We start from the raw sequence: 14,168 nt of genomic DNA, 5'->3' as shown, positions 1-14,168 counted from the left end.
GAGGATGCCAACTAGGTCCTTCCTGTCTGTTAGATGCAAGTTCTTGGTTGTGTCTGTTATTAAAATTTCTATTTTCCTGTCTGTCTGCGTGACTACTTCTCGTGTAATTTCGACTGTCACTTCTGAAATTATTGTTGTATCTACTACCCTGGTTATTTTTGTAGTAAGAATTTCTATTACTGTATGAATAATTTCTGTCTTGATAATACCGATTACTGTTTCCGTATGATTGATCATTCCGGTAGGAACTACCGTTATTATAACTGTCTGTGTAATTTCTGTTAGAACGTCTGTTATTGTCATAAGGCTGGTATCTATTGTCCTGTCTGTTTCGTCTGTCATTCTCAAAATTACCCATATAACGTCCGTTCCGATCATTATCCCTTCTCTCTGAAAATCTATTGTGATTACCGTTACTGAAAAAATTACAAGAAGTCCCGTCCTCGTTGTCATACTCAAGTTCTTGTAGATAAGTCTTAAAAGTCTCAATGTCGTCTTTACATCTTCCGGCTAAAGCAATTTGTCTTATCGATTGTGGCAGCTTAGTTAAACAAATGCGAATTAATTCAGTCGGGCTATAAGGGCTGAAAAGGAACTGATTCTTTCGAATCATGTCTTCAAAGTATTCTGCTGGCGTGCGGAACTCAGACTGTTTAAAATTACGCTGCATAATAAGACTATGTTTGACTCTGTCTTGCGTGTTTTCGGACCAACATGCGGATAGAAATGCATGATAAAAATCATTTAGAGTATTACAATCTCTAATAAGTGCGCGCATTCGCGTCGCCGGTTCATTTTCTAAATATCCACACATAAATTCCAATTTGTGACTTAGTGGCCAATTTGGTGGAAGTGCGTACATAAATTGATCTAACCATGAACATGGATGTATGTTATTCTTAGAAATGCGAAAGATCTTAAATTTCCGAACAGTTAAGAAGTGTTTATAGTCAAAGTTTTCTCCTCGTGGCGACAAAGACCTACCGCGTCTGTCCCAGTCCGAATGTCGATTATTGTCACGTTCGCGCTCTGGCGCTCTCTTCTTGCATCCCGTAAATGAAATAAATTATTGTCTTCAAAGCCCTCTGCTATCTGTGATTCTAAATTTCTTCTGCTGTCTTTTCCTACGATTTCGCCTTCAATTTGTTTGACTTGCTTTTGTAATGCCTCAAATTCCCTTTTGACGCGTTCATTAAATTTTCCCTGATTTTCAACATGCTTATTTATGTTCTGGTACTCTTCGGTTTCTGCAAATGGTAATGGAGCTGTATCATCTGAATCTCTGTCCCCATTTAAACTAAGACTTGTCAATTTATCTGAAATCTCCTCAACTCTTTCCGATAAGTCACCTATTTGTTCTTTCTGTTTATTTACGTCTTCCGTATGTGTCGCGACTCGGGATTCAGTATTGACACATTTAGTAGTTAATTGTTCATACTGTTGTGTTAGGTAATTTATTCTGTCATTTGGTACGGATTCCTCGACTCTTTCAAGTATTTCTTCCTTGTCGTGTGCACGTTGTAAATTAAACTCTGAAAATTTTTGTACTATCACGCGATCTCTTTCTTCCTGTTCTCTATCCTGTTCCTTTTGTCTGATTTCTATTGAAATTAATCTATTACTGTGAGCATTCAAAATCGGTTGCACTTCTTCTCTAATTTCTTTCTTTAATTCATCTTTCATGTTTTTGAAGCATGTCCCTATCCGTGAGTCTAACCGTGTTTCCATTGTTCCCATATCAGTTTCTAACCGTGTTGCCAAAGTTCCCATCTGTGATCCCAGTGAGTCTAACCGTATTTCCATTGTTCCCATATCTGTTTTAATTGTTCCTATCTCTGTTTTAATTTCAGATCGTAACTGTGATCCCAGTGTTTTTAATTCAGATCCCAAATTTAATATTGCACTCATCAACTGCTCCACATTGACTGGTTCGAAATTCTTTTCGCCCCTAACATTTCTCGCAAAACCAACTTCTTCCATCAAAGCTGTAAAGCTATCTGTGTTCGACACTATTCCAGAATCTTCTGTCGTTAATCTCGTATTCTGAAAATTTTTTGATTGTGAAAAATTTTGAACTGGTTCTGGACTATTTTCCCTGCTTATTAAATTGTTTTCAACTCCATTATTCATCATCCTGTTCTCCTGTGTTGGCGAGTTCGCCATGTTAACAATTTCGTCATTCTCACTATTCATCATTTTTGCCTTTTTCATCGATCGCGTAATCATTTACAAAACATACAAAACTCGTCACTATATGAAAATTACACACAATGACACTTTATCACCAACAATATCATTCACACGAAATGCTTCCCTCAAACACGATTAACGAACAATTGAAATCTTCATAATTGCACAAAATTGTCAAACCCGTATACAAGACAACAAAAATTAAATTCTGCAAAAAATACCATTAGAAGAATGATAAGCCAACTGCAAATGTTCATTACCAAATCTACACATGCAATATAGATTACAATTGCTAAACTACAAATTATTTCAACAATACTACTGTCTGCTATTTTACTATCAGAAGATTTCCAAAGGACGATCCGAAGCAACGGTCGCCACGTGCATGGGGGCTTAATTAAATCATGAATGCAAATAATTTTTAATTTTTAGTCGCTGTCTGTCCGGTTACGCTGTCTCGTGAACAGTTGGCCCTGACTAGTATTAGTACGCAATCTGACTGCATAGAATAACAACAAGGAATGAAAGGAAATTTCCGTTAACACAATTAATTAATTAAGTCCCCAGCAACTATAAAACCTACGAAACAACAAAACACAAGTGTAGCTGTTCTGTGTGTGGAAGTGTGATTCAACGTACACATCTGGCACGGTTCTCCCTCAATAAGACCAGATATTTTAAACACCATTTATACTGAAGTAATTAAAAAAAAAAACAGAAATACTATAATTGCACATAGAAACCAGAAATACAGTCTAGTACAAGAACACGAGCCAGATGCATTGTTGACTGAACCTGTGACCAAGAGGCATTATTGTTTAAGACATTGAAATAATGAAAAAAAAGGAATTTTTTACCTTCATATATATTGACGAAAAGCACACTCTGATCATTACAGCATCCCCAATCCAACAACATCTGGTGTCTAGCCCATCAAAACAATACTACAACATCTGAACAAGCACTCTCCATGGGAACTTCTCAACAACGACTCACCACTGCTACATCTCAATAAGCACTCTCCACGACGACTTCTCGACAATAACTGCCAGTGGAGGCGGCTGAATAGTACTCTCTGGCGCAATCTCTGACGCTGTGACTCAGTGTAGCCACCTTTCAACGTTACATTTCAGATGTGTTACAACCCGTGGCTCTACCCTTCATTCGATCCCTGCGAAACCCTACATTTCAGCAGGATAATGCACGCCCGCATGTTGCAGGTCCTGTACGGGCCTTTCTGGATACAGAAAATGTTCGACTGCTGCCCTGGCCAGCACATTCCCCAGATCTCTCACCAACTAAAACCGTCTGGTCAATGGTGGCCGAGCAACTGGCTCGTCACAATACGCCAGTCACTACTCTTGATGAACTGTGGTATCGTGTTGAAGCTGCGTGGGCAGTTGTACCTGTACACGCCATCCAAGCTCTGTTTGACTCGATTCCCAGGCGTATCAAGGCCGTTATTACGGCCAGAGGTGGTTGTTCTGCGTACTGATTCTCAGGATCTATGGACCCAAATTGCGTGAAAATGTAACCACATGTCAGTTCTAGTATATTATATTTGTCCAATGAATACCCGTTTATTATCTGCATTTCTTCTTGGTCTAGCAATTTTAATGGCCAGTAGTGTAGTTGCGGAATTATAGCTCGCGCTATTATGTTGTCCGAAGGTTGGCTGCGGCACAGCGCGCGGTATTTGATTGTTGCCGACCGCTTGCCACTGCAACGGCTGGCTGTAATTACGGGCAGCGGACAGCCTTGTACTGGCGCATCGTAATTCGCTTGTCCGTTGTAATTGTTCTTGTTGTTCTGATAACTTGTTTAAATCTTTTTTTTGCCCACTACCATTACCACACCCATTCCCTTTTTTATGTACTATGTCGGATATTGTTGCTATGCTTGTTGTGTTATTATTTACAGGTTGGTTTCCAAAGACGGGTTGAAGTGTTTGCTTATCTGCTGCTTTATGTTGCCATGGTGCCTGTTTATAAATCAAGTCAATGGAATCCAAAACTGACAAAATGTACTCAGTGTCGTGTTCTGCTCTAGTTATTAGTTCATATGTGTGATGGAAGTCGGGTCTTTAATATCTTCAATACATCTACCTGTGATATGGGATTGGTCCAGTATCTAGTATTATTTTCATACTTTTCGAAATAACCTCGCAAGCTTCCATGCTTGCTGTTAAATGGAACCGGGTTAAAGACTTAACGTCTTAATCTTGCTTGAACGGCTCCGGCCCAGTACTTGTCTAAGAAAGCACGTTCAAATAGCTCGTAGCTGGGACAACGTTTTGCCATTTCAGTGACACACAAAAGAACGTCGCCTTCGGTGTAACCAGCAACAAATCTTATCTTTTGAGCCTCTGTCCAGTTCCGCGGAAATACGTTGCGGAACGCACTGATAAAAGCTACCGGTTCATCCGCTTTCCATGTGTCGAATACGTGGGAAACCGCCTATGTCTAAGCAACCCTTCATCAGCGAAGATGGAGGTTAAACATGCGGCATTATCTGGCATCGGTGTGCTGTTACAAGTGTGTGGAGCACTGTGTGGCATTTGCGCATAGATTGTAGGTACTGCTGAAGGTGAATCACGAATTATACTGTCTTCGCTTTCGGTCGGTATCGGGCTTGTGACAAGATGTGCATAACTAATACACGCATCTGTCTTGGGTACAGGTAATTGAATATTAGCAGCCTGACCTACTTCGTTTGATGATTCGGTTTCCCTTTTCTTCATGGCATCTTCTACCGTGTCCACATGTTCTTTGCATTCAGATACTACTTTCTGCGCTAATATACTACTTTGATCTAAGGTACCTGCCTCTGCTCTTTTGGTTATATCGTCTAAATTTTTCCTTACCTGTGCTCTTTCTCTTTTGGCACATTCAGACTAGTTCCAAGCTTTCTAATCTTATTGTTAGCTCCTCTACTGCCAGTGCTAAAGCTTCATCATTCTTGTGTAGCTTGTTGACAGCAGTGGTCACTTTCTTTATAGTATTACACATTTGGTTTTGATTTGCTCTTGTATTATTATTCGTGTCCGTGATTTTCTTTTGATTCACTTTCTACTTGTTCTTGATTGTCAATAAGTGAACTAACCTTTTCGTTCAAAACATCAATACTTTCTGTAACGTCGGAAAAGGCCTCCCTTTTTCAATTGTTTTTTCATTTCTTTTAAATTTCCTAATAGCTCTCTGGGTCGATCTTCTGACAGATCATTGAATTTTTGTGCGACACTGTTCTGAAAACCTTCCAACACCTGCTTGTGTTCCGTTTTGAAACATGAAAAACCTTGTGACAAATCGTTACATTTTGTGTTCAAGTTATTAAACTGTTGTGTAACTGTATTGAATTTCGTGTTCATATCATGGAATTTCGCGTTCACAGCTGTCAGTAATTGCCGTAACACCGCATTGGTGGTTGGTTACTACTACCGTTGTTATAACCTGTACTTTTCATGTTAATATTCGGATTACCGATAGTCGGTGTCCGTCCTATGTTAGCGAAATACTCTGCTGTTTCACGTTCCTCTGTTTCGTTTAGCTGCGATATATCGCTTCGGGAGATGTGTGGAACAGTCTCATCGATAGTCATCATGGTATCGTCATAGTTTGTCTGTGTATCTGTGCTGTCGTTTGTTACATCCGTGATACCTATCTCTGATGTATGTCGGCTTTCAGCTAGCTGCGCGGTTGACGCCTCGTTTTCATTTATTTGTTCGTGCAAATCACCGTCATATTGGCCGATTGCCCCTTCTGTATTACGATCAGCAATGGGCAACTTTTGGTCAGCCGTTTGATCGTGCAAGCAATTACCAAAAAATTTAATAAAAATCAGTAGAAAATTTTTTTATGCAAATAAATATTAAACCTGAAACCTGCAAATTCCTATGAAATCGTGTTTCTATAAATTCCTGTCAATTTGTCGAAAAGTATTACAACACAAATGATTGAAATTTTCGTAATAATTTACACTATACTGATGAGTCAAAGTTTGGTACGATTTTTGAGTCATTTCGATTAATAAATTTTCTACTACGGAAATGGAGAAGAAAAAGGAAAGAATGCTACCTACGACAAGAGTGGCGCTACTAAGCGTAATCATGCAAGTTACTGAGCAAAGTTCCTACTTCTTCGTAGTCAAGCAGCTCACTTACGTCTCCCGTTAGTAATAAATTGGTCTTTTTAATTCTCTGCTCCTCGTTTTTTATATTCGTTTTCATATCATATGGATTTTGTTGCGCTCGTTTTCATGCAAAAAGAAAATAGACAAAAATTAGTTTTTGGTTTACACAATAATGGCAAATCTTTTTTCGTACGTTCATTTAACATTCACTAGAAAAAGTCTGTTCATGTTTAACTACGACTTGGTCCTGGAAAATCGATCTCTAGTTGTGTTGCTCTTGTTGGTTGATTTTGGAGCCCAACAGCTAACACAAAGTGTATAAATCGGCGTGAAATTTACGTAACTAGAGATAATTAACATTTGCAGTACTGGAGTTAAAGCATGAATTCTTGCTGAAACTAAAATCATTGCCATGAACAGTCTTCCTCGCAACGTAAGAAAAATACAGTGTAACGTACCAAGGTCACATAAACGGTATTTTGCGGCAACTTGGTGCTTAACAAAAAGTCAACTATTCTGATTATTACAGTTTCTATACATTTAATAGTAGAAGTCACTATTAAGTTACGCTGACGTTACCACTAATGTTCTGTGGTTGCCGATCACACAGTCCATCTATTAAATTTTGATTATCAGACATTTTGCCAGATGGAAGAAATTACTGCCTCTTCATACAATAGCAGTTCAAAGTCATACGCAGAAATAAAAGAAAAAAAACTTGCATCTTTTATAACACGCAATATATGTTTTTTCTCTTGCGTTTGTATAGCACACAGCAGTTTCAACACTCATTGTTGGAACAGGAGAAAAAATTACACGTTCTTCTTGTGTGCTATCTAAAACGTCAGTACTCTCAAGCGAGACTGAAACAAAAGTTGTTAAAAAATCGAATATTCCCTTGACATTTCTCTTTAGTTACAAAGATTATTTTAAATTCCTGTCTTTGTCGTCTTCTGCGGTGATATACCAGTTTCTTATTACTAATGAGGAAAAGCAAACATTCATATAAACTGACATTGCGAGAAACATAAAACGGTATTACACAAACCGATTCAATACCTATTTTATAGGAATAATTTTTAAATATTTATTCTAAGTTATGGATGATTTGTTCGTGCAGGTTACACTAGCTTATTTTAAAAGCTTACGTAAGTTGAGAGTCCTTACATTACTTTTGTTGAAAACAGCAGCAAACACCACTCAAACAATTTTATGGACTAACGGAAACAGGAACTAAACAAATTGTTCAAAATGTATTTCGATACAAGAAATACATGGAAATAATGTTATATACACTTTGAAAAATTGACAGTTATTTTATGTGAACTGTATTTAAACATGAATTCTACGTGATGTCCTTGTTAGACTATAACACGTTTACTTTAAAAGATTACAAAAGCTTAAGCCACATCCTTAGACTTATAAAAGCAAGTGCTAGTGATGGTGATAGAGCAACCATCATGGCAATTATTTTGCTGCAACACAAACCGAAATGCAAACAGATTGCTTGATACATTTTGCAGCACATGAGTTAAGTAGAAATAAATCTACACACACTTTCAAAAATTGTCAGGTACATTATGCGAATGCTATTTCAAAGCATGCACAGCATGTATAATCATTTTTCTGTGGCATTTATTGATGTAAATTAACATTTATTAGGACAAATTTTATTAATTATGAACAGTAGCATCTTAATCTTCAGTAGATTGACACACAGCCGCGCGACTGCTACGGTCGCAAGTTCGAATCCTGCCTCGGGTATGGATGTGTGTGATGTCCTTAGGTTAGTTAGGTTTAAGTAGTTCTAAGTTCTAGGGGACTGATGACCACAGATGTTAAGTCCCATAGTGCTCAGAACCATTTTTTTTTTTTTTTGACACACAGAACAAAAACAAAACTCATCTACTACTTCAAGTGTCTCATCTAATTCCATTAGCACCACCTGATTTAGTTTAACTACAGTCCATTCATTATCCTCGCTTTGCTTTTGTTGCTGTTCATGTTATATCCTCCTTTCCAGATACTGACCATTCCGTTCAACTGTTCTTCCAAGTCCTTTGCTGTCTCTGACAGAATTACGTCATCGGAAAACCTCAAAGTTTTTATTTCTACTTCCTGGACTTTAATTTCTACTGAAATTTTTCCTTTGGTGCCTTTATTGCTTGTTCAATAAAGAGATTAAATAACATCGAGGATAGGCTACAACCTCGTCTCACTCCCATCTCAACCACTGCGCCCTTTGGTGCCTCTCGACTCTTATAATTGCCATCTGGTTTCTGTACATATTGTAAACAGCCTTTCGCTCCCTGTATTTTACTCCTGCTACTTTTAGAATTTGAAAGAGAGTATTCCAGTCAACATTGTCAAAAGCTTTTAGACTTAATGCTAGAAACGTAGGTTTGCCTTTCCTTAACCTATCTTCTATGTGAAGTCGTAGGGTCATTATTGCCTCGCGTGTTCCTACATTTCTGCGGAACCCAAACTAATCTTATCCGAGGTCGGGTTCTACCAGTTTTTCCATTCTTTTGTAAGGGATTCGTGTTAGTATTTTGCAGCCATGACTTATTAAACTGATAGTCCGGTAATTTTTACACCTGTCAGCACCTGCTTTCTTTGGAATTGGAGTTATTATATTCTTCTTGAAGTTTGAGGATATTTCACCTGTCTCACACATCTTGCTCACCATATGGAAGAGTTCTGTCATAGCTGGCTCTCCTAAGGCTATCAGTTGCTCCAACGGAATGTTGTCTACTCCCGGGACTTTATTTCGACGTAAGTCTTTCAGTGCTTTGTCAAATTCTTCACGCAGTGTCATATCTCCCTTCTCATCTTCCTCTACGTCCTCTTCGCCTTCCATAATATTGTCCTCAAGTACATCTCCCTTGTATAGACCCTCTACACACCCCTTCCACCTTCTTACATCAAGTGTTAGCGACGATTAAATTATGCTCTGTGCAAAATTCTACAAGGCAGCTTCCTCTTTCATTCCTTCCCCACAGTCCACATTCACCTACTACTTTTTCCTCTCTTCTTTTTCCTACTATCGAATTGCAGTTCACCATGACTATTAAATTTTCGTCTCCCTTAAGTACCTGAATAATTTCTTTTATCTCATCATACATTTTTTCAATCTCCTCCTCTTCTGCGGAGCTAGTTGGCATATAAACTTCTACTACTGTGGGTGGTCTATCTTGGCTACAATAATGCGTTCACCATGCTGTTCACTGTAGCTCATCGACGGTCCTATTTTTTACTCGTTATTAAACCCACTCCTGCGTTTCCCCCTATTTGATTTTGTATTTGTAACCATGGATTCAACTGTTCCTTCTGTCACCGAATATCACTAATTCCCACTATATCTAACCTATCCATTTCCCTTTTTAAATTTTCTAACCTATCTACCCGATTAAGGGATTTGACATTCCACGCTCCGATTACTAGTTGGGTTGAAAATTTCTATTAATCTAAGGTCATGCCACTGTCATTTAAAACAAACCAGTCATTGTATTTTGTAATGGACTGATGAGTAGGTGACAAGTGTATAACAGTAACTGCGAATTTGTTCCACAGAATGTCTGTGAATACAATGACGCAAGCATTTGACATTTGCTGAGAAAGTACAGAAATTCTTTGTGTGTTGTTTTGGAAAGCTGTATACATATATTAGCCTAAGAGATGATTCAGATGCTGGGATGTCTGTCAACTACACATTCCTGTGCACTCGGACCTGTGAGCAGAAAGACATATGTACATTGTAGTGGGAAAGAAAATTTTGGACGTATTTTTTGCTGTGGTATTGCAGTCGTATTGTTTCTTACGGATGTCTTTGAATTGTTTTCCGATTATATACAATTTGGTGAGTAAGGGGAGGAGAGCATCATCAAGATTTTTATTCTGGTTTTTGTTTAAGGCTGTCATAAGAGACATGCAATGGTGACTGACCAGATGTGACACACGGCGTCGCCGAGTGATGCAGACTGGCTGGAAGGAATGCCATTGTTGGTACTTATCTACAAGGTTCAAAGACTTCGGAGCAAGGCATTGGAACGATTTGATGAGCGAAAGACACAGTAAATGGTTTCAATGTAAGTGTAGTGAGGATCAGATCAGAGTAGAGTGCAAAAGGAAGCTCATCAATCACTCAATAGCAGCAGGACAAGGAGAAAAACCACGGTGAATCATCGAGGGTTATTTCAAGAAGCCACTATTGGCTTTTGGAACAGCAAAACATTATTTAATGATTCCCATTTTCTAAAACTGGACTGAGGGCAGACGGTAAAAATTTGAACCAATATTTGCATCAAAGTTCATTACTGTTCTCTTATCTTGGTGATCCTTTGAACTACTGATTTACTTTTTTCTTCATCTGATAACTAACAAGGAATCTCTTGAGTGCGAGGTCGCAAAAGGCCAATGATGTTCACGGCATTCGACGCCCCACACATTCTCTACGATGCAACCACAGTATTGGCTACTAATGGTGACAAGGGGCAGGACTGAAGGTATCCAGTGATAAGCACAGCAAGAGGCTACGGAGTGTAGTTGAAGTGGTTAGTCGACGAGTAACTGACAATAGTGACACACTCCTACTGGTGTTGGCACAAAGCAGAGCAATGGCGACGATAAGCAAGACAAACATTGCGTTATATCTACAAAAATAGTTGCCGAAGTTGACGTTTCATAGGAAAGGAACCCTAGTATTTTCACAGAGTGAAAAAGAAGTGCAGATGAAATATTAGCGTTTCCGCAAAATAAGTCAGTGGTACGTGCGGTGTCGTATACGCTCGACTTTGTGGACAATGTACATGTGGAGTACAATGATTACGATACGTGCTTAACAAGTGAAAGTGATAATGAAGCAGGTTTCGAGCCATGTAATTCATCTTCCTTGTCGTACAGGGATCCATATATCCCGTCTCCAGAGAAATGTTCCGAGTTACTTGCTAAACTAATCCAATTCTAAACAGGACAGTGTCCTAACAATCTGTACCAATGTCAAGAGCTTAGATGGTAAGATAACAAAAATCAAATAAGGGGAGGATAAAAGATGGAAGGAAGATGTAAAATATTTAAACAATGAAAAGGAACTTGAAGACAGTATTACAGAAAGCAGAAGTTGACCAAGCGAGATATGACACTGCAAGAGTGCAGAACTGTGCTGCTGCTATGGCCGCAGGTTCGAATCCTGCCTCGGGAATGGATGTGTGTGATGTTCTTAGGTTGGTTAGGTTTAAGTAGTTCTAAGTCTAGGGGACTGATGACCTCAGATGTTAAGTCCCATAGTGCTTGGAGCCATTTGAATTTTGATACTGATAGAAGAATCTGACAGACCACAAGAAGTCCTAAGTGGAATGAAACCTCTGGATGGTGCGCACGATATATGAGAGAGACGGAATACCGCCATAGTTCAGGAAGAATGTAATAATTCAAAACTGTCTTCTTCGTAATTTGAATATTACCAAACCATCAGTTAATAAGTCATGGTTGCAAAATACTGTTACGAATTGTTTACGTATGAATGATAAGACTAGTAGAAATCGACCTCGAGTAGGTGAGTTTGCCGTTGTAAGAGTGGAGGTATATGAAAGAGGAGCACCAGTTGTGAAAGGAGTGAGTTGAGGTCGTTACGTGTCCACAACGTTATTTAATCGGTGCATTGAAGTAACAGCCTGTGAAGGACACCAAGGAGAAATTTTGAAAGGGATCGAATTCAGCTATGAAATTTTGGAAATTTGTGGTAAGGTCTTTTGGGACCAAACTGCTGAGGTCATCCGTCCCTAAGCCTACATACTACTTAATCTAACTTACGCTATGGACAACACACGCACCCATGCCCGAGGGAGGACTCGAACCTCCGACGTTGGGAGCGGCACGGACCGCGAAAGGCGCCCAGACCGCGCGGCTACCCCCCGCGGCTCTGAGATTTGCCGATGACATTGCAGTTCTGTGAAAGACATGGAACAACAGTCGAAAGGAACGGATATGGTCTTCAAAAGAGATTATACGATGAACATTACGAAAGTAAAACAAAGATAATGGGGTGAAGTCGGATTAAATCAGGCAATGATGAGTGGAATTACATTAACAAGTAGGACAGAAGACTACTACATGAGTTTTCTAAGGGGTAGACGATGTGCAAAGTAAGTAGGATATAATATGTAGACCGCGAATAGCAAGAAAAGCGTTTCGGAAAAAGAGGAAACTGTTAACATCGAATGTAAATTTAAGTGTTAGGAAGTCTTTTCCGAAGAGTGAAAAAGAAATAGAAGCTTTTGAAATGAGATTTCACTGGAGAATGCTGAAGAGTTGATGGGTGGATCGGATAACTGAAAATGATATATTGAAGAGAACTGGGTAGAAATGAGAGATGCATGGTACAACTCGACTAAAAGAAGTCATCGCCTGATAGGAAACATCCTTATGCCTCAAGGAAAAGTAGTTTGCTAATGGAGGGGAGTGCTGAGGTGAGAGGGGGGAGTGGTGGAGTGGGGGAGACCAATGATTTACTACAGTAAGCAGGTTAAAGTGGACGTAGGTCACAGTAGTTATGCAGAGATGAAGAGGGTGATATGACGCAGCCCTTCATGACAGGATATTGTGTGTCGTTCTTCAGAGTGAAGACTGCAACATCAGGACACTTGTTTAAAGAATCCTTGCAGAATTCAGTGTGGAAGTGCTGATATTGCTTGTCGGTACTGTTAATTGATCTATATTTTTATGGAGTTATTAGGGAATTGGGAGATTTTCGAAACAGTAAATTAAGTGCAAGGAACGTGAATTAGAATGCGAATGTTTCTATGACGTGAATAGTAACTTTTTGTGAATGCTAGAGTGTCACAGGTGAAGAAATTCTGTATGTAATGATATTAAACTACAGAATAAAGAGGAAGCAACGGTGGCACCGGACATCAATTAGAAGAGGCGAAGGAAAATTTCAGAGACATGTGTCTGCTTCTATCAAATATTGGCGTAACTTTTACGAAAAGGATGTTGATAGAGTTTTTCTCGATTGTACTTCCTTAATACGTGAGCAATTTGAAAGTCCTCATAACTCCAGTCAACAGTATTAATGCCACTCTGGACTAGAGAACATATACGTTGAGGTGCGTACGTTGTTATGGTCAGCTGTGAAACAGAAAAATGAATATCACTCTCATTCATCAGTTATGGAGGAATATATGAACACCGTTCTGAGGAGTACTGTAGCAACTGAGTTGTGTGTACCATTTTCTTGACGCAGTATGACGGCTCTAACATCTTCTTACGCCGCATTAATTATATACATTGTGGAGTCAGTTATTTCAATATACATATATGCGTGACAGTGTAACAATGACAGAAGTGTCTCTAATGACAAGGATAGAAATAAAGCATTTATATTTCTTCTGATTACTTTATTTATACTGTTTTTATATAAAAAAATTACCTCAGTCTCTCAACAGAATCTAGAGTCAAATTTCGGTTACACTCTTTCACCAATCCATGGGCACTTTCTACCAAATGTACTGTTCTGGAAGCTGCCCGCTTCCGTAGACTTCTGCTATAAAGGCGGCCGAATCCTTGGGGGTTCTCGTTCTGTTTGGACTGCTGAAATCCACCTCGTACACTCCGAGCTTAACCCTGTGCAAAAATATTACAGTATTATGCGGCATGCGCTTTTAATACGTGATACACACACACACACACACACACACACACACACACACGCACACAGAAATAAACCATAAGTGCAGTAAGAATGTCAACACACGTCTATTATTAGCCTTATATTATCTTCATAAAACAAACTCTTCAGCCAAGCGTTGTTGTCGTGAGGTCTCGGGCACCTTGCACGGATCGCGCTGCTC

At 39.1% G+C, this 14,168-nt stretch overlaps 1 protein-coding gene across 1 annotated transcript in view; it reads right to left on the bottom strand.

Moving 5' to 3' along the window:
* Nucleotides 1-13,814: 13,814 nt before the first annotated feature.
* The window catches only part of LOC124805026 (myrosinase 1-like), a 172,147-nt gene continuing 171,793 nt past the window's right edge, over nt 13,815-14,168 (bottom strand). The window contains exon 11 of the mRNA XM_047265436.1: nt 13,815-13,941. Within this exon, the coding sequence (XP_047121392.1) occupies nt 13,815-13,941 (127 nt within the window). The remainder of the gene's footprint in view (nt 13,942-14,168) is intronic.

Source organism: Schistocerca piceifrons, chromosome 7 (genome assembly GCF_021461385.2).
Source record: "Schistocerca piceifrons isolate TAMUIC-IGC-003096 chromosome 7, iqSchPice1.1, whole genome shotgun sequence".
Taxonomy (NCBI): domain Eukaryota; kingdom Metazoa; phylum Arthropoda; class Insecta; order Orthoptera; family Acrididae; genus Schistocerca; species Schistocerca piceifrons.
Note: the sequence above shows the minus strand (reverse complement) of the source record. Positions and strands in the feature narration are given on the sequence as shown.